This window comes from Colletes latitarsis, chromosome 7 (assembly GCF_051014445.1).
Source record: "Colletes latitarsis isolate SP2378_abdomen chromosome 7, iyColLati1, whole genome shotgun sequence".
NCBI lineage: Eukaryota > Metazoa > Arthropoda > Insecta > Hymenoptera > Colletidae > Colletes > Colletes latitarsis.
The window spans coordinates 14,983,525-15,004,324 of NC_135140.1; the positions used below are offsets into that span (position 1 = coordinate 14,983,525).

A 20,800-nucleotide genomic window follows, 5' to 3' on the forward strand; every position below is an offset into this window, starting at 1 on the left:
ATATCTAGTTTCAATTTTTTTACGAGATTTAGCCCGGACTTTACTGGTTTTTTTCCCATTTTTTTTATATCATTACATATGAATACATAATTGTTAAATCGTAACAATTGCATGATATAAAAATATTATGATAACCATAAAATTATAATTTGATTTCTTAACACACTAAGGTACACTTAAAATTATTTTAAAATAACCCATAGATGTAATTAGATAAATTTCTGCACAGGTACTATTCTTTATATGATATAATACACTATTTACATATAAATCATCAAACACATCTAAACAAACGTGACGATTATTGCATGTAGTTTTGATTTTCATTAACAAGTACATTCAAAAAATTTAGCTTACCAAAATTAATATCATTTACATTTAATTTGCAACATTCGCAACTTTGCAAAGATGTATACACTTATTTATATATGTATATATATATATTTTTACACACATAGACACACGTGCGCGCGTGTTTAACTATTAACACTTTTCTTTTATGCTTACAATTAGTATACTGGATCAAAGCACTATTTGCTGTATAAGTATTTACACTGTAGTAATTACACAGTATTGAAACGTCGTAAATATACAGAGCACCAATAACTATATATCTGAAGAGTTTGTTAAGTATCATCGACGATTGTATCTATATAAATATTACTATTACATGGTACAATATACTGTAATGCATGTAAATTAGTAATAAGTAGCATCGCTAGTAATTTTTTTTCGTAATTGCAGACAAAAAAATCTATTGAAAAATAAACTATCATTTATTTATGATATTTCAATAGAATATTCTAATATCGAGGAATAATGGAATAACGTAAAATTAATGAAATAATATTACAAGTAAAAATCTTATACTCATTTACCACAACAGTAAAATAATTTTTTATTTTAATTAAATACTATAAATTTCTAGTTAAAACATAAAAACCTCTAACAATTATATATCATAAATATTCATCAAACTAAACTATTAAGAAATAAAATATTTATTTGAACCTTAACATCGAACACTTCTATTAAACTCCCTAATACTCTAAAATAAAACTGAATTATCTTCGTCAATTATTCAACATCATTGAGGTAGTTACACGAAAATAAATATTTAATATAGTATCACTTTTTTATTTAATTTTTATCTTATGTAATTTGAGCTTAAATCCAAGCAATTCTGAAAGCACTCCTGAAAGTGCAGATAATAATACCACTTTTGTGATTGTATACAGATAGGGATTAGTAGATAAACCAGATATTTTAAATGGACTTTCAAGTTCCTGTAAATTATATATAAATTTACAATTATGCTAAATAATTAATTAGTAAACAAAATAAATTATTTTCATTACCTTTATCAAATCTGCTGCTAATTTGAGTACATTATTCGCCACCATAAGCTCTTCCTTTTTATGCGGTTTTTGTTCTATTTGTAAATATAAATTAATCTAAAAGAAACCAAAATCAAATACTAATATTTGCAACGGAAATATAAATTTGCACAAAAATATATTTTATTGTAATTACCTGTTCAGTTATCAAGACGGAAAGATTTCTATATTTTTTATTAATTTTTGTACCTAACGTCATAAAACGCAGTATAAATATCCCCAAGGAAAAACTCCAAAACAGTGCTTCCACGTTGTATCGGGAATGTAAACTTTCAAGATCCTATAAAGTCATAATATCTATTGATTACTATCATTTTATTATACTATGTACTTGTTTCTGTTTACCTTAATTAACTCCAGACTCACAAATGATAACAATAATAATGTAACAATGAATACTGCTGATACTATTACGTCTACGGAACGTTGAGGTCCTCTTCTCTATAATAAGTTATATATTAGGAAGAATATTTTTTATATAATATAAAATTATAACCGCATTAGAATTTTGTATAATACATATTATCAAGTTAAATTTAAACGATTATTTGTATTATTAAATACAACAATTCTTTGAAGATACTGTAAGATAAAAATATACACAATAATGGTTCATCTTACTTTCAAATAAGATCTAACGCTCAACCACAGTTTTATGTTACGCACTTTGTTCAATCTAAAGTGCGGCAATTCTGATTTTCTTGCACGTCTTGATGATGTTAAATGTGAAAACAATTTAGCATATAAGAGTCTTTGTTTATAAGTACGTTCTGCAACTGCTAATAAAAAAAATAATAAACAGGATAATATTAGCCTCTCGAATGCCGATATAAGCACTACTATACGTTCCCTGAAATTAAGTAAAATTTTTATCAATTTTCTAAACAGACTATTACCATTGTAGCAAATATTTCTTTCGTTTGATTATAATAATTTATTTGTTATACGGAGTATACATATATAAAATATAAGAAATAACTATTTGAAATAACGTTTGAATCTTTTAAGTAACGTTATTTCAATAGCGCTCAAGTTTTCCATATATTCTATCATTATTCAATCATTTTGCACTTACCAAAGAGTTGCACCAAATGCCAAGCTTATCACTTTACATATAATATCGCTGTAAGTTTCCAAATTGACATAAGTTAAGTCATTTGGTATAAAGGAACTAGTTACATTACTACTATTGTCCATTCCAACGTGATCATTTAATCGTTTAATGGATGGTATTAGTGATAATACAACGCTAAGCAGTAGGCCTCCGTAAAAATAGTTCATACTCTCAGGCATTGATTCCACTCTGGCAATAATCGCTGAGCTGATGTCCAGCACCGATAGTTCAGCTTTTTTTATATCACGTCGTGTCCATATAGCACATGAAACTGAAATATGTTATATGAAATAAATAATATCTACGTTATTGTTTTAATATACATTACCACGATCATATGAAGCGCAACTAGAGCTAAGCATTATGGAAGGCGGTAATTCAAATTCCCAAGAAAAGGGATGCTCCACAAATTCTCCATAATTTTTATTAGTCTCACTATGTAAATCGGATTCCTCAAGTTCTGAACTGCAAAAATTATTGAAGTTCATAGTATCTTTTTATATTTGAATCGAAAACAATTTATAATAGAGAATATTGAGGATATTTCAAAAAGGATTTGAAACAATACAAAATTAATACCAGTAACAGTATTATAATCTTGTACCTGTAACTACAGTCATCACTGTTTGTTGTTACTCCCATCCATTCAGTAGCAGACGTTGTGGCTTCTGTTAAATGATGCGTAGCGGCTTCTTCGCATTCTCCTTCTTCTTCACTTTCGTATTGTTGACGACCTTTTCTTGGACCAATAGCCAAGGGACAGTGATCTTTATCCTTCAAAAAATAATTGAAAATTCTAATACTTCTGTATATTTTTGCAAATGAAAAAAGAAATTTTACGAAACTTACATAATTATCCAATTCGATGAAATATATTATAAGAAAATTAAAAGATGAGAGATGAACAAATATTTGAAAATCGTTCACAATACATTGTCAGTATTTGTTTATTCATATTATAATACAAACATAATTTCCACGTACAGTTTGCATCATTGGCGCTCTTGCCATGATGAGATTACATTAAAAATTAGGGATGTTTTGTGAATTACTTCAGAATATTACATATTTAATTACTAGAAGTTTATTCAAATATTCGTACATTAACAATGCATTTTAAAATTATTTACACACATTCGGTTTAGATTACAATTATAGATGCATACAAACGAAATTATAAAATAAAATGGTTGTATTTTAAATTTATTTCAAAAGCATAATATATCAGATATGACTGTTACAAGTAATATTATGAAATTATTATACGAGCAAATATTTTTGTTTTTCTTAACTGTATGTGATATTAAATTACTAGGTCTATATTGCTGGTGTAATGTAATGGTTGTAGCATGAAAATTAAAACAAACTTATAAATGAATAAGTAATACTTACCACTTTATTAGAAGTTTCCTCAGCACTCTTTGAAGAAATATCTTCTGTCTTCAATAACTCAAGTGCTGCATGGAAAGTGGAAGACAATCATTTAGCTAATACGCCACTTTACCTTTCCAACAAAGATTAATGCATGTTATCAATTCAAAACAAACAAAATCACGGATAAATATAGAAATAAATTCTGCATTTTTAAATAAAGAGGTCATGAATAATATATTTCAAAATTTTATCTATTTAAATTATGAAAATATATTAGTTTCTGTAAAAGTTTAGCGTTTTACATAATATATCATGCTATAAGCTTTTTATTAAAATATTATAATATGTTGCCAATCGAACCTGAGAATTTCGATTGTAATAAAATTTGTTGACTAGTAGAGTTTTCTATTCGAAGATTGTGCTCTTCATTATTTTTATGTAGTACATCTTTCTTCTGCTTAAATTTTTCTATTGTTGCTCGTGCAATACCTTTATCGTTATCACTTGATACATTCCCATTTAAACTTTCAAATCCATCATCATCTTGATGTACATTTTTTATGTTTTGATCTATAATAAAGATATATTTTATATTTAAATATAAACATACAACTAAGATGAAAAACATTAGTACAGCTTATAATTTACTGACTTGATTGAGTATGACTAGTTGAAGCTTCATTTATTGGAAGAGGATTGCTCACAGGTGCATTTATTAGTTCATTATCACAGGATGCTTGAACAGTCACAAATTCCTATAAAAGATAAATAATTGTAAAGAAAACTATTAAAAATCTGTTACAGGAGTCTATTTCTCAAAGATAAATATTTAAGCATTTTAATGAACAAATTAGCAAAAAATACTGCCAACATAGGATAACATGCATTATGATGAAATCTATGATAAAATATAATTACCTGAGATCGACTAGCAGTCAAAGAATTTTCAATTACAACTTTTTTAGCAAATCGTACAGAAGTTAAAACTTCGCCATTTACTGTACTAGCTTTTCCAGAAGCAGTATCTTGAGATGATTTGGAATCTTCATGCAAACCTACAAATGATACAATACATAGTAAACATAAATATAAAGTGATTTGCCAGAAACTTTGTATCCTACAAAAATGAAAGCTTACGTAAGTTTTGTCTTGTCCTTGATTTTCCCAGTCGACTCCTAGTATGTCGCGAACGTCTAACTACTCTCTGTTTACTATGCGCATCAACTGTTGATGGACCTGAATGTGTTGATACAATGTGAGAATGAACAATGCATAGTACTAACATCATAATAGTAGGTATTAATACTTCTGATGTTGACACAATCTGTAAAAAGTTATGTCATTTATTAAATATTTGTGAGTGTTTGTAATAGGAATATAATTATTATCGTACATCACTTTCATTGTTCTTGGCCATCTGATAAAAATATACACACATATTGATCAATTGTAAACTATACAATAATAAAAATAATGTAAAAATTTTTAAACTAGTCTGCTGCATCCACCATTTTCTATACAAAGGGAGAAATAATAATCGTTGAAAAGCCAAGCAAGCAACTGTTGATAATCCATGTTTTGGCTTGGCTTTTGTAAAAGAAGAACCTGCAATGAAAATTTTGTTTCAATATTTGCTATTAATCTATATATACTTATAAAATATATATTTTCATGTTTTAATGTTTTGAAAGAACAAAATTGCTTGTAATCTTTTAATTTAATACTCTACCTCGTACAAGATCCACATCAATAAGTTCTGTTTTCAATTTTGCAGTTCTCATTGGAACGTGCGTAAATCCTCCAAGAATGTGCTGTTCTACAGTTTTTTCCCATTGTTGCTTGTCGTAAGTACCAATTTTCTTCTGATACCTGGAACACGCAAATCATTAATTGCATTAATATGACACTGATTCAAATAACTTTTTTTTTTGAGATCCAACAGTAAAATATAAAATTTCTTACCAATAAACAAGCTCGTTTAATTTCATTTTTGCCGATCGCTATCGTAATCCTATGCAATAACTATTAATTTTTAATTTTACCCAATAGTTGGATGCGTCTAAACGAACGGAAGATAATTTTCCGTATACTTTTCTTAGTAAATTTAAAGAAAATGTTGCTCCCATAATATATAACAACCGACAACTAATAACAACCTTTTATTTCACGGAATTCGAGCGGACGAGAAATAAAATACGAATGATTTCGTGATACATTTAGTAGTTTTCACGGCATTGCTTAGAATTGGATATTATTCAACGATCTTCGGTAATAATCGTGACAATTAAATAGCACGATTGCCTCTGATTGTCTTCAATTTACAACTGTTTACTAGTAAAATCTGGTATAAGTTTGCCATGCATTCAATATTTCTTATATCGAGTCCATTGGTTGTCGGCATTCGAACATCTGCTCGGACTACCATACCAACTTACCATTAAACCTATATCTTTCTGTTATCCAAAATTACGAAGTGAATATCACAACCAATCCTACGATAATAAGTACAGAACAAGAGCTTTTATTGGTCATCATTTACATATCGTGTTTTCATTATTTATCGTTAAAATAATTTAAAAAAAATTTTCATGAAACGTCTATTCAACATCTTTTTTTAATAACTTCTCGACGTTTACTACATTTTGATGTTAATGGTTTTATAATACATTTTTGATTACTTTCTATTCAAGCCATGAGGTCGTAGTCGTATGTGCCCTGCATATTTATAATAAACCAAAAGTATAATTATTAAGAAAAAGGTGTAGAGTGTAAAATGCAATATATACTAGTGTTAAGATCGACACCGATATCGATTCTATTGATATTAATTTATAAATTTCAATCCAGTATCGATACATCGACAGAATTGTATCGATATCTCAAGAATGTATCGATACCTATTTGATAATTAATTATGACAAGACAATGTACTTAACTGCAATATTATAGCAATTATTCATTTTTGATAAAAGTGAGTCATTGGAATATATTTGGATTCCACATTTGAGAGCAACGTGTACAAATAATATGAAAACAAGTTACAAAACACATCGAAATGAATGTCGGGCCTTGAGAAGTTTGACACTATTTGAAGTAATGCAATGTTTCAAAAGAAATTATTTTACGTTGTACATGTATTTATAATACAATTGCTAGGCTCGTTAAATACTCAAAGACAATAGGAATATTCACAAACTTATTTTCAGGATGTTGATCCTCAGTATAGGGTTGCTTTTTGGTCTTTTATGTTCGGTGAACGGATTACGTGAGTACGAGAAGAAAGATTTAATTGCTTTAAGGGAAGAAGTACGATCTATGTTCGATCATGCTTATTCGAGTTATTTAACATATGCTTACCCTTACGATGAACTACGGTCGTTGAGTTGCGATGGATTCGATACATGGGGTAGTTTTTCATTGACGCTTATCGATGCTTTAGACACTCTTGCCGTAATGGGCAATTTTTCCGAATTTCGACGCGTGGCAGCGATTATAAGCGCCAGAGCAAATTTTGAAGCAAACATAAACGTATCTGTATTTGAAACTAATATCCGAGTAGTTGGAGGGTTACTCAGTGCTCATCTCTTGTCACGTAAAGCTGGTGTCAATCTGGAGCCAGGATGGCCTTGTAATGGTCCACTATTACGTCTTGCAGAAGATATGGCAAAACGATTGATTGCAGCTTTTGATACTCCAACAGGAATGCCATATGGTACAGTTAATTTGAAATATGGAGTGCCAGAAGGTGAAACAAGCATCACATGCACTGCTGGTATTGGTACATTTTTATTAGAGTTTGGAACTTTGTCTAGACTAACTGGGGATCCATTGTATGAAGAAGTTGCCATGAATGCTATTAAAGCATTACATTATTATAAATCAAACATTGGGTTAGTTGGTAACCATGTTGATGTATTAACGGGTTATTGGACAGCTCAAGATTCTGGAATTGGTGCAGGTGTTGATTCTTATTTTGAATATTTGGCAAAGGGTACCTTATTATTTCAAGATCCACTGCTAGCAACAATTTTTCATGAACACAAAGCTGCTATTGAAAAATATATTCGTAAAGAAGATTGGCATTTGTGGGTTTCTATGACAAAAGGTCAAGTGACCTTACCAGTCTTTCAATCTCTGGATGCTTATTGGCCTGGAGTACTCAGCCTTTTTGGTGAAATTGGAGATGCTATGAAATCTGTACATAATTACCATCGCGTTTGGAAACAATTTGGTTTTACACCAGAGTTTTATAATATCCCACAAGCAGAAGCAGGCACTAACAGGGAAGGGTATCCATTAAGACCAGAGCTTGTAGAATCAGTTATGTATTTGTATAGAGCAACGGGTGATCCTTACTTGATACAAGTAGGAGTAGATATATTAAGAAGCTTGCAACACAGCGCAAAAACTACATGTGGGTATGCAACAATCAATGATGTCAGGGATCATCGTAAGGCAGACAGAATGGAATCATTTTTCTTAGCAGAGACAACAAAATATCTTTATCTCCTCTTTGATCTTGATAATTTTATTCACAATTCTGGCCAGGAAGGTGAAATTATTCAGACTCAATGGGGTCAATGTATTGTAGATGCAGGTGGATATATTTTCAATACAGAAGCACATCCCATAGACCCTGGAGCATTGTATTGTTGTCATCAAAATCAAAATTTGTTCCCAAATCAAAAGGCAGCATTATGGAAATTTGTTCTTGCAAATGATCAAACAGAAGAGGAAAATACAGAATATAATACACCATATCAGGATGACACCAAAAATAAATATAATGATAAACTACCAGTTAAAATTGTAAAATTATCGGAAATGAGGCATACTTTCATAAGTGATGCAGAAGACAATCTTGATACAAATTTAGTTAATCCCATTCCGCCCATAAATGATGAGACTGACGAAATTACAATAACGGAAGAAGAAAATAAATTAAATATAAACTCAGAAACTGAACCCATGAAAGTACTAGTTGTTGCACCTCCCTCAGTAATTTATAAAGCTGATGATAGTGAAAGTGTTGATACGTTTGAAACATCTACGTCCGATGGACATTATTCTGCGCCTGGTTTAAGAAATCGTACAAAATCATTTATTAAACAGACCAATACAAGAGCAACAAGATTTGAACCACAAATACTATTAGAGAATATTAGAAAAGGAAATTTATATCCTACAAATGTTTCTGCAAGACAGAATTATCAGATCTTGTCTTGTCAATCTCAATCATTCCTGCAACGTATATCCATTATGGGAGAATTTTTCTAATACTTATGATAATGTTGTATATTAAAAATATACGATTTTATGTTTTACTTCTTATTATAGTTTATTTTAATGTAAATATGACATTAAAAAATAAAATGCAATATGAATTCAACTGTTATCCTTCTCTGAAGTATGTGATTTATTGTAAACAATTTCGGTAAATCTATTCTGTAATATTTATATTTTTACGCGTTTTAAATTGTACGAATTTTGTAGATGATTATAAATATTTTGTGCGATTAAAATGTTTATTTAGATTACATATCAATACGATTCAAAATAATCTATATAGATTAAATATGAATGATATCTAATGTGTTTTCAATGAGATAGCATATATTGTTAATATCAATATGAACATTTTCTGTTTTTTTTTGCATATATATTGTATGCAAATATTATATATATAAATAGAAATGTTGGTCAATTTATAAAGAAAAATTATTAAAACTTTCGTAAACTACATGTAATATATTAGAATAATTTCTAATGAAATTACATACTTTAGATTTATACATATATTATTTTTGCTTATTATATTACATAATATTAATTACATATGTAGGTATATAAAACAGTTTTGTATTTAACTTATGTAATTATGTACTATGTAATTATAAGTTTAGGCATATTCTTACAAATATCATTTTATTTTTACATTACATTCAAATTTTCGTTGAACGAGCAATAGAATCTTTAAGCTTGCGTTCGGTTTTTGTTGGTAGTACTGAAAGTACTATCTTTTTATCATTTCAATTTACTGATTGTTAAGTTACATTTATTGTTATAATACATTTATAATAATTAAATAATTATCTTATTGATAACAATAAATCAATTTTATTGTTATCTTTCTTTATAGATATACAATTTGAAAAAATATATTATTAGTTTCACAGTGTTGCCAATAAAAAATGGAAGGCGGAAGTAAAGAGTTTTGTTTAGTTATACTTTAATTCGGGCGAATAATTTGTATATTTAAAATAGTTTCTATACAAGTCTAAAAAAATTGGAACAATTATATTACTTTTCAAATAAGGATTATACATTATAAATTATAAACCTGTGGTTGCTATGACGGGAAGTACCACGAATTGTATTATTGCATTTGGTGATTCCCCGGTGTGCGTTATCGGATCGCGCCAGCTATAAATACCGGATTAAGCCAACAGTTCGTCATAATTGTTCCGACAACGTATCGAGCACGTAAGAAATATCTTCTAAAAATATCTTCTGAAAAATTAATAAGGTAATTATAAAAAATACTTTTTCCTTATGTTTACTAATTTGATGATAAATTGAATTGAAATATGTCAAATTTTAATTGTGCATTTGTGTGGTGGTATTCTTGCGACGTATTACCTACTTTTCTCTTTCTGTTCTGAATTTTGTGTTCTCGTGTAGAAGAAATGGAGTGTAATGTAAATTTTGATTTAAAAAGAAGAAATGAACGAAACGATTTAACAGATGGACCGAAATTGAATGAATTTTTTTTATTTTTATTTTTTTTAATCGCGTACACTTATCATTACTTTACTAAATATATTTTTATTTTACATTTATTTCGTCAATTTCCTCACAATTTTGACTCGCTTCTCGACAGTTCATTTTATGCTACGCATTTCTGATCAAAAAATGAATAAAACGTACATTTAACGAAAAGCAAAAGTTCACTTTACAGCAGACGCCACAGTTACTTTTCAAATATTACGTTCGCATATGCATTGCACAGTTCGCATTTGTAATCATGTACATTTTGTAACTAGATGGGTTTATTATTCGTGTATATTTAATAATTTATTTTCTTTTAATAGATGGATAAAGCGGCCAAAGATAATCGAGCAAACCAACTGAACCCTAATTATGCAGGCCATAAAGCTGGGTACCAGGGGACAGGGACTAAATCCGACCTGGACAACCACGCTAATCATGGAAATCCAAACAATAAAAATTATCCAAAATAATTTTTGTTAATATATATCCATATAAAAAGATGTATCTTAATTAATAATGTAACAGCAATACATCTGACTTGATAAAATATACTTTAATTTGTTTAAAATTAACAAATTCCCTTCAATTCCCTTCTGAATAGAATTTACAATATATAGATTGCAATAATCATTACCACTGATTACAGAGATAGCATTAACATTTATTGCTTTCTTTTTACAAATACTTCATGCAATTTTCTCATTCATATTTTGAAAAACAAATTGACGAGTTTGTTACGATTTAACGATACAGGTTTTACGGATAGGGGGTTAATAATTGTTAATAATATTTCAACGAGATATGTCCACTGCGGCTGGCTGTTTTATCCAAAATCCCCAATTAGTAAATTGTTTTCCATCTGGTCCTTCGCTGGGGTTTCGAAACACTTGTATCTTTACACGAGGTACTTCGTCTGAAATTGAACTTTGTATAATTTCGTCTTGCAGTAGTTTCTTTCCTGTATCGCGTTCCGCGACTATTAATGTTGCCCAAGCAAGGAAGTACAATAAACGGTTAATTTTCTGGAAAAACAGACATTTAATATGAAAGCTTTGTAACTGAGGAGAAAATAGAACATTATTCAGTCTTGTCGCGAGCAAGTCGAAGAAATTAACGTTTCGAGTTTGAGTCACGAGTGAATAAAAATTTTTAACTTCTCTCATTTGTTTATGACGAGACTGTATACAGAGTGATAAAGAAAAATGTAGAGATTAATAAATACAATTGTAGATATGGCTTGGAAAAAATTAGTTATCCAACGACATTTATCGACATAAATGTTTTATGACTTACCAATAGCTTCATCTTGAGCAGTTTAAATGCAATGGCGTTTTCAAATAGAACGAAACCTTTATGTACCGATAAATAGTATTTAGAGCATAACTGATTTAACTGTTTCGCGGTTTTTACATAGGTTTTTGCATAGAGAAAGTCTCCTCTGTTCTTAAAAAGTGACAGTGAAAATACTGACCAACGAAAGTTGACGATCTCAAAGCAAACATCATTCCTGTTATTGGTGAGATACAACCTGATTTATTGAGATTGTAAACCCTTATTGGAAAACTCTAATGTTGTCTTGCGAGCTTTATGATTCGGGTTAAAGTAAATGATGCGTGTGTAAAATTTTGATAATGTATTTTCGTCTTTCATAATTTATATATATTTATATACATATATGTATGTATACTTGGAAGCCCATTTTACATCGTTCTGTAACGCCTATACGTTTCATATTTAACTACGTTTGATGTCTAATCGTAAATGATCAATTTTCAGAACACGTGACCCTTCGGTCGAATGCGAGACACGTGAGTTTTACAGTCCGCAATAATAGTGTAAAACAGTAATATAAAACCATATAAATCTTTGATATAAGAAAGAATTTTACGTACGCAGAGTATGTTATTGTTTATTTTAGGAGACATCTTTTGTAAAGTACCATTCATTAACTGCGATAAAACTATAAGACATTAACATTTTAAATTTATTTCTATAGTTTATTAATAATGTGTATTGTCTCCTTTGTTTTTTTTATAACTTTTAATATTCTTCGAGGAATAGATTTGTACAGTTTTTGGATCGTTTTTTGCTTTATATTCGTTCATTTTTCTTCAATATATATCTTCAACTCCTGTACACTATTGAATTGCTTTCCTTTTCACGCTGCCTGTTATAAACAATAACATACTCTACGCAAAAGATGAATTTTCTTCCTACAACGCAGACTTCCATGGTTTTATATGTATGGTGTCTTATAGTATTGTCGCGAAGTGTAATCAGTGAAAATCGCTCGAATGAACAATGACGTAACGTTGACGATAATTATTCCGCATACTTTTATACAATTATAGCTACCGACGATACGAATTTAAACAAATTCACCAGCGACTGCGCTCCACGCGTCCATAGACTATACAATGGCACACTGATTCCTAAATTCCTGAATCGCTCGATCTTTGGTCATTGCTTCGTTAAACACCCTTCTGGCCTTTGTATTTTACACGATAAATTAATAACCTTGCCAACGTAGTTTACTATTGCTTTTACAAAAGTTGAAAAGAACGAATCCGAAATGTATAATTATTTACACTGGAGACAGCGGGAAAGTAAAACAAAAAGTTCTAAATAATTACATATTTTGGATTCCAAAGTCCAAAATTGATTAATTTCTATCATTGTTCTTTAACAACTGAACTGTATCGAACGATATTGTTAAATATTGTAACGGGCTTTGGTATTAAATTCCGACGCGCGAAATGCCCGTTCGAGGATTCTATTTTGAAAAGAAAAGAAACAGAAAGAAAACTTTGTCGTATTCGCTGTACATGCTTCTTAGATTTATTTTTCATTGATTATCTTTGTTTCTTTTCTTTTAACGTAACATTTAATATTTTGTTGGTTCGTAAAGCGAACGACGATAGCAAAATTTTAGATTATTTTCATTCATAATCACTAGATTATTGCACTGTGGATTATTAACAAAGGAACAACGTGCCATATTAATCGTTGTGTTAGCTATACACGATAACGAATAATTCTATATCTTTCTCAGGCGTATAAAGATAAAAATGAAACAAGATAGGTAGTGTTGGTCAGTGAGCAATTAAGAAGCGTCGGCCATTATGGAAGCATTAATAAGCGAATACTTTTTGAACATTTCTTTACAGTCTCTTTTCGAGAATAGCGTTCCTTCGATTAATAATTATTTCAAGCCTTCTTCTTCAATTTCGACTAAACAAAATGACCAAACGCATGGATTTCTTAGCTTTCCGTAATTCTTTCTTTGCAATTATTGCGGTTGTATCACGCCCAAGCGTAGTCTGATTTTATCTATCGCTTGTACCTTTGGTCGACAATTATAATCAAAGTTCGAGTTGTACGTGTCTTAAATAAACGATTAATGTTGTACATGATATCGATCTTTTACAAATGACAAGGCAATATTTCACTTCATTTATCATTCGTCTACCTTGATGATGTCCAAGAAGGAAACGATTTCCGTGACAAAGGATAAACAGGTTAAAACGATGAACAGCGATGATTTTACTTATACGTTAAATTTGATCATAGCCTTAACAATTAACGCTTAACCCCTATAACTCTCAATATACAGGGTGTTTGGCCACCCCTGGGAAAAATTTTAATGGGAGATTCTAGAGGCAAAAATAGGATGAAAATCAAGAATACCAATTTGTTGATGGAGGCTTCGTTAAAAAGTTCCGCCCGTACTGAATTTTTTTCTCGAAAGTGGGTAGAATTTCGGAGGTACGTGTATTCACCAAAAATGATTGTAATTTACCCCCGCAACCAAAAATAACTTTTTCAAATTGATTTGAAATTTTCGAATTTACTTTTTTAATAACTTTTTAACGATACCTTAGTCAAGAAATATTCTTGATTTTCGACTTATTTTGGTCTCCAGAATCTCCTATTAAAATTTTTCCCAGGGGTGGCCGAACATCCTGTATATACATATGTATATATATATACATATATATATGTATATGTATAACGTTTAATATCATTGACAAAGATTTTCTTCGATCAATAGATCGCGTTACGTTAATTAGTATTATCATTCTGGAAGACATCATTGGAAGACTCGTTTCATAAATATTATCGTATCTCATTTAAATAACACGTTTCTGCGACTGCGAGATGTTCTTGATTTCCTTTTAGTCTTTACATTTCATTTTAACATTGATTAGAAACGTTTATGTCTTGCATCGGGACCGGAAGCGTAATCTTTTATACATCGATCGTCCTATCGAATTGGCAAAACATACAATTCACGGACAAAATAACAATAATATTTTAGTAAATCTCGCTATTCGTCTCATCTACCCACTCGATATCAAAAGAGACGTAAATCGTAAGCACCGTTTTCCAACTAATAAACAAAATGTACATTATTTTAGGCCCAAGGCACCGTGCCTATTTTATTATAATAGAAAAGATTGGTTTGATATATGTTAAGGCTAGTCTTATCTAATCTTTCTCAACGCTAGGTTCAATTTTTACATTATAGACAATGAAATTTCACAATCGGTATGAATTAAGAAGAGCATCTCGCAGTTGTCGCCGTACTACAGAATTGGCTACCATATTGCTTAAACTAACGTGTGATCTATGCGGCCTGTACAGGCCTCGGAAGACATTGGATTACATGACTAATTGTACTCGTTCGTACAGAACTGGTTACATTCATGCTGTTCAGGACTGATCCTGAAAGCAAATCAGCTTCTTCCACTCATCTAACAACGACGAGGAGACGTTAGATCGCTGTTATCGTAACGTCGACTGCCCAATGCACCGAAGTGGCCCTAATAAACGTCCCTGCTGACTCCGCGTGCCTCAATTTACGCCATTATCGAACGCCTCCCCGGCGCGTGATCGACGCGATAGATAGAAATTACAAGACCCGCAATGCGATTATAAAATCCCGAAACTCGTGTAACAGTAGATAAACTTGTACGCACAATATTCACCGTGTGGAAGACATCGATACAACTTACAGCTAGCAAAGATATTGTCACATTAACTGCGCGCTAAGTCTAGATGTTGCCTAAGGAAGCCCCTGATGTCGACGATCATTGTCAAAATTCTCGAAAACGAACGCGCGGGACAATTTTCGAAGCCGAATTGCTCGCGAAGTAGATTGTTCACCTACCGATCCCTCTCAACCTCTTAAATAGACTATTTTGCTAGATATGTGTGAGTTCTGGTTGAATATAAATATACAATCTCGAAATGTTCGAACGCGCGCTTAGCCCTTAGATTCTTAAACTCTAAATATCGGGATTCTAAAACCCAAGATCCATTTGATCGAACTTAACGCCGCGGAGAAGATCGTAACAATCACCATGGTAACCAAAACGGTCGATAAACGATTTAGAAATACTCGAGGTTGACGCTAAGTATCCGGTCGGACGAGTCGCAGTCTCGTTTCGTAGAGTGTAAACAGAACCATCGGAAACGCGAGTCTCCTCGAGCTAGTCGCGCGTCTGAACGTGATACAATTTTTGAAGGTAGGAGCAAACGAAAACCGAGGGAGCAGCATCGCGTAAGGTAGTTCAGAACGGTAAACCGATCTCGAAGGCGTTGATCAGTGCAGAGCCCGAGTCGTAGACACCGATCACGCCGAAGAGCACACCGAGGAAGATGACGAAGCAATCGTACGCCACCGCGCCCCACTCCATCGAGTTTCTCTTCAGTTTCAAGTGGAAATAACACGGCCATATGAACGACAGCATCGTGCCGGTGAACGAGCCGATGAAGCCCATGAGAATACTAAAATGTGGTATGAAGATCGCCATGAGGATGGTGAAGACGATCACGCCCACACGCCACGCCAGACCCCAGACTTTCAGTTCGCGATCCACCGTCCATATCGTTGGGAAGATCGTCTTCGGTCTGCCTCTGAAGAACGCTCTCTCGAGCAGCTCGCAGGCCGCGTAATAGGGCAGAGGATAGGACAACACGGCCTTCACGACCAGACAGAAGTTCACCAGGCCCTTGAAGCCGGCCGAGTGTAAATTGTTGGTGATGACCTGCTGCGTGTCGTACTGGAACGTCAGGAAGCAGATCCATCCGAACAGCGACTTGAACGCGGCGGCTGCGATGTGGCTCCAATTCAGCATCCAATCGAACTTGGAACGATCGATCAGGTTGCCCTCCAGGGTGGGCAGGAATATCTGGGACGTGTAACTGAAGACGATCACGCCCAGCGAGATCGGGAAGTTCTCGAAGTCGAGGGTCCACTTTACCTTGGACCAACCCCAGTCGCCGATCTCCAGGATGCAGTAGCCGACGATTATCGCGTTTATGAACAAGTGGGACATCGTGCACCAGAAGCTGAGCACCGATACGTGCTGCAGGGACTTGAGGAAACCGAGGGGCAACAAAAATATACCGATCAGCATCATCCAGCTCCTGGTGTCGATCGCGCCCTCGGGGAACGTGCCTATCATCAGGTCGCCGCACACGACCACGTACAGGATACAAGTCATCAGCAGCTCGATGATCTGGGCGATGTTCACCGCCCTGGCGCCCCACGTTGGACCGAAGCATTCCTTCGCGATGGCCACGTACGAGTCACGAACTCTCACGCGTTGTCCCGTCACGGTGTCCAGTTCGTACAGACACTCGACCAATATTTTCCCGGTGTAGCAACAGATGTGAGCTATACCGATCATCGCGGCGATGGCCCAGTAACCGCCTTGCAGAACGGCGAATGGTAACGACACGATGAACATACCCTGAAACGACACGATTATCGTTTGGTTTCGACAACGACACATCGTATACACCTATTCCTACTGTGTCCGGTCAAATAACCAGTCTTTCTCTTTCTGTTTTACGAGGCAATGTGCTTCTAATTTTTGCATTCTACATATAAAAAATTACGTTTTTAAGTTTATTCGTAATTCATCTTTTTCTTTTATTCTGCATACTTCTTCTTAAAACATACATTTTTAAAATCTGTGAACGTGCATACTTAGTACTTTCATCGGATAGAAGATAAAACGCCCTGTATACAAATTTAAATTCACTTTCAAGTAAATAAACAATTTGTAATCCAGTTTTATTGCACACCAGTCGTACGATCAATAGGAATTGCTGAAACTTTATTAGGTATGTAACGTCAAAGTAAATATCAAAATAAACATAGAAGACCGCATAAATTATAATAGTTGTTATATTCATTGGATAGGGGATGAAATGCCCTTTAAAATGAGCGTTTGTACGAGTCGATAGCTCAATTAGTTCCGGAGATATGAGGATTTTAGTTTCAAGTCGATGCGGTGACTAGTTTCGGAGATATAAAGGTCCGAGCGTTTGTTTACGTTCATTGAGATGAATGAAGTCGCGCGCGCGTAAATAGTAAACAGTGCGTAGTAAATTCTTGGAAACACCACGGAACTGGGTCACGACAGTCACGTACGTCGGGTAGGTCAGCACAACGCACGTGCGAGAGAGAGGTCCGACGCCCTAGACGGAGACAGAGATAATCGAATTCGAAAAAATTATCTTTTACATAAATTACGATATCTCCGAAACGGAAAGTCGGATCGACAAAAACCAAAAACCATTTCAAAGAGGAAGCTTCACCGCTGCCAACAGTGGTTCAATTATTAATAAAACACTAGTACTTTCGGAACTGTACGCGTCTAAAGTTTTAGTATTTTCAATACGCGTTAATAGGCTTTCGTAAGACGGCGAGTGGAATTTTAAAAATTACGCTGGTCTTTACATGACGATATCTCCGAAACGGAAAGTCGGATCGACAAAAACCAAAAACCATTTCAAAGGGGAAGGTTTACCGTTTCTAACAATGGCTCAATTATGGATAAATCACTAGTAGTTTCGGAACTGTATGTGCGTAAAGTTTAACTATTTTTAATACGTGTTGTTAGACTGTCCGAGGAAACCAGTGTTGAAAAATGTACCTGTATAGCATTTGTAACGTTCCACGCTGCTTGCCATTCGTTAATTTTCACCCCCGATCCACCAAACTCGCCGCCACCCTCGTCGTACTCGCTAAATTCGCCACTGCTTACGCTTCCTGTCCTGACTTTGTCCCTGTAAAATTTAATTATTCTTGTTGATAAACATATATCGTCTCACAAACAGCTGAAGATAATATTCGTCTCGACGGAGACAAAGATCGAAGCTATCTCGGTGTAAAAATTATTTAAAAAGAAAATGTCGAGTTCGCCTTTGCAGAAAAAGTAGTTTCACGGCTATTCAATATAAATTGAACGCATTACTATATTATGCCTGATCGTTAATTCGTCCTATTGTATAATTTAATTTCATAAATTAAATATAATTTCATTTACCCGTTTCGTTGGTAGCTGAAAGTGTCTTCGGCGATGGCCACGTTGTTCTGGTCCCGATAAGCTTGTTCTCCGTTCATAGTCATCATTTCCGTATTATCGTGACCTTCGTCGAAGGATTTGAACTGTTCTTGGCCACTGTGTCCTGGAGCCGGTCGTTGTCCTGTGCTATTGCCGCGAATAAGTTCCATGCAGGGGCTGTTCTCCGGCCATTTGGCTTTCAGTGTTTCCCATGCGACGTTGATCGTCGCCCCAAGGGATGGTATGTAGTATCCTCGGAAATTGGCCATTTTTTAATTCGTTGTTTCTGAAAGTGAACACGACTGACCTTGCAATTCTCGATAAATATCTAAATCATTGTTACACAGAGCACGGTAAAATTTATTTAAGAATCTCGATGGGAAGATACATATCAGCTATGAACTGTTGCAACATTGTATCGTGAAAGTTTAAGTAACTACTACCCACAAGTACTTAAGCGATTCTTTCATTTTTCATTTGACTTTATTTGACTGGCGTTATGCAAAAAATTATAGGAACGTGCACAGAGAAACTAGTTCGCCGTGACTTATGCTCAATGACCGAGACACGATGTGAACAGATAGTTTGGAAGCTATATAAACGTGGTTTAAGACCAGTAAATTAAAATAACGTAACGATTCAGCTTATAGACGCTAATTGTATTTATATCGAAGACTCGGTAACGATCATTTACATGTTATATAAAAAATATTCAGTATTTTCTTCTGGATTGCCAGTGAATTAAACTTTATGATTGATGATGAAATGCTAGCTTATCGTAACCACGAGAAATAGTTAAAGCAAATAGCCACCTAGTGGTGTTTGTCAGAAAATGTTGGTCAATGTGCGAATGCAAAACCATCGTTGCTCTAGTTTACGAAGGATAACAATAAAAATAAAGGAAAAGTAGCGAATAAATATAAAATTCGTCACTTTTCAGAATACTTTCCAATCGTTCTCTAATACGATCCCATACGCCTTGATTATTAAAGCAACAGACGAACCGTATCGTGTTCAGTTCAGGCTGCTCCAATTTTAAGAATTTTATTGCAAACTATGCTCGATAAGAACACTTCTCTGTACACGCTCGATTACGTTTAACGTTCGGTAAAAAGACCGTTGGTCGCGTGTTCTGTGACCTGTTTATGGTTCTCTATAAATCGCTTTCAAACTTTCTGGACACGTTCGCTGACTCTCCCCCTCGGACTTGAATTCTCGAGTCTCTGTTAGACGTCCACTTACCGATCGACGAATAGAATTCGTCTTCCAATTTCGCAGAGGAACAGCACGGTTGTCGGACGTCGCGACGTCGGGCGCAAAACTTCTTCCAGCGCGAATTCCGTTTCGTTTTATCGGGCAGACCGACGGCTAAACTAAAAAAGGATCGCGGCAGGCCCGGATAATAACGGAAATACTTGAAAATAAAGGGTCGAAACCGTCTAACTACGTGGGCTACGACACCGCATGGTCGTCTACGGTCTACCCGCGATCGTCGAGTCCCTAATCGCAAGCCCTTAATCGCGACATAGACTAAGGGGTTGGCGTGTTACAGGGGTTGGGAGATCGGAGGAATATGGCCAGCATCCCTGGAACGCGCAAGCCTCGATCGATGCTGTCCACGAGAACATCTCTAGATACGTCAGTACTGTAGTCGAGAATCGCGTCTCCCTTACGCGAAAAGAATCTTGGAAACAAACTGGCGAACATATTTTTTTTTTTAACCTATTTTAAATTAACACCTTTATTAGGCCAGCCAATAGATCGTTGGTGGGCATGCACGAAGA

The 20,800-nt window shown here is 33.7% G+C and overlaps 3 protein-coding genes across 6 annotated transcripts; 1 reads left to right on the forward strand and 2 right to left on the reverse strand.

Annotated features, from left to right (window-relative positions):
- Window positions 1-1,013: 1,013 nt before the first annotated feature.
- Phtf (putative homeodomain transcription factor) lies at window positions 1,014-6,441 on the reverse strand. 2 transcript variants are annotated; one of them, XM_076769994.1, is made up of 17 exons: window positions 6,321-6,441; window positions 5,848-5,944; window positions 5,615-5,754; window positions 5,279-5,490; window positions 5,023-5,209; window positions 4,804-4,940; window positions 4,538-4,640; window positions 4,246-4,455; window positions 3,904-3,968; window positions 3,116-3,285; window positions 2,840-2,976; window positions 2,473-2,782; window positions 2,019-2,247; window positions 1,743-1,838; window positions 1,534-1,677; window positions 1,359-1,454; window positions 1,014-1,286 (listed from the first exon to the last, which is right to left on the reverse strand). In XM_076769994.1, the coding sequence occupies exons 2-17, from the start codon at window positions 5,871-5,873 to the stop codon at window positions 1,137-1,139; spliced, it is 2,412 nt and encodes an 803-aa protein (XP_076626109.1). In that variant the 5' UTR covers window positions 5,874-5,944; window positions 6,321-6,441; the 3' UTR covers window positions 1,014-1,136. The 2 variants fall into 2 exon arrangements, with proteins under 2 accessions (XP_076626109.1, XP_076626108.1); XM_076769993.1 differs by lacking the exon at window positions 6,321-6,441 and having other exon boundaries at window positions 5,848-6,314.
- A 335-nt stretch (window positions 6,442-6,776) lies between these two features.
- Window positions 6,777-9,274, forward strand: Edem1 (ER degradation-enhancing alpha-mannosidase-like protein 2). Its single transcript, XM_076769995.1, has 2 exons — window positions 6,777-6,978; window positions 7,092-9,274. Exon 2 carries the CDS (start codon window positions 7,093-7,095, stop codon window positions 9,160-9,162), a length of 2,070 nt encoding a protein of 689 aa, XP_076626110.1. The 5' UTR covers window positions 6,777-6,978; window position 7,092; the 3' UTR covers window positions 9,163-9,274.
- A 1,918-nt stretch (window positions 9,275-11,192) lies between these two features.
- Window positions 11,193-20,562, reverse strand: Vgat (vesicular GABA transporter). Of its 3 annotated transcripts, XR_013080061.1 has the most exons (6): window positions 20,259-20,562; window positions 18,999-19,302; window positions 18,606-18,738; window positions 12,992-17,414; window positions 11,950-12,163; window positions 11,194-11,678 (listed from the first exon to the last, which is right to left on the reverse strand). XR_013080061.1 is itself a non-coding variant. In XM_076769775.1 (4 exons), exons 2-4 carry the CDS (start codon window positions 19,283-19,285, stop codon window positions 16,230-16,232), a joined length of 1,605 nt encoding a protein of 534 aa, XP_076625890.1. In that variant the 5' UTR covers window positions 19,286-19,302; window positions 20,259-20,562; the 3' UTR covers window positions 12,678-16,229. The 3 variants fall into 3 exon arrangements, 1 of the variants encoding a protein (XP_076625890.1); XR_013080060.1 differs by having other exon boundaries at window positions 11,193-12,163; XM_076769775.1 differs by lacking the exons at window positions 11,194-11,678; window positions 11,950-12,163 and having other exon boundaries at window positions 12,678-17,414.
- Window positions 20,563-20,800: the final 238 nt, after the last annotated feature.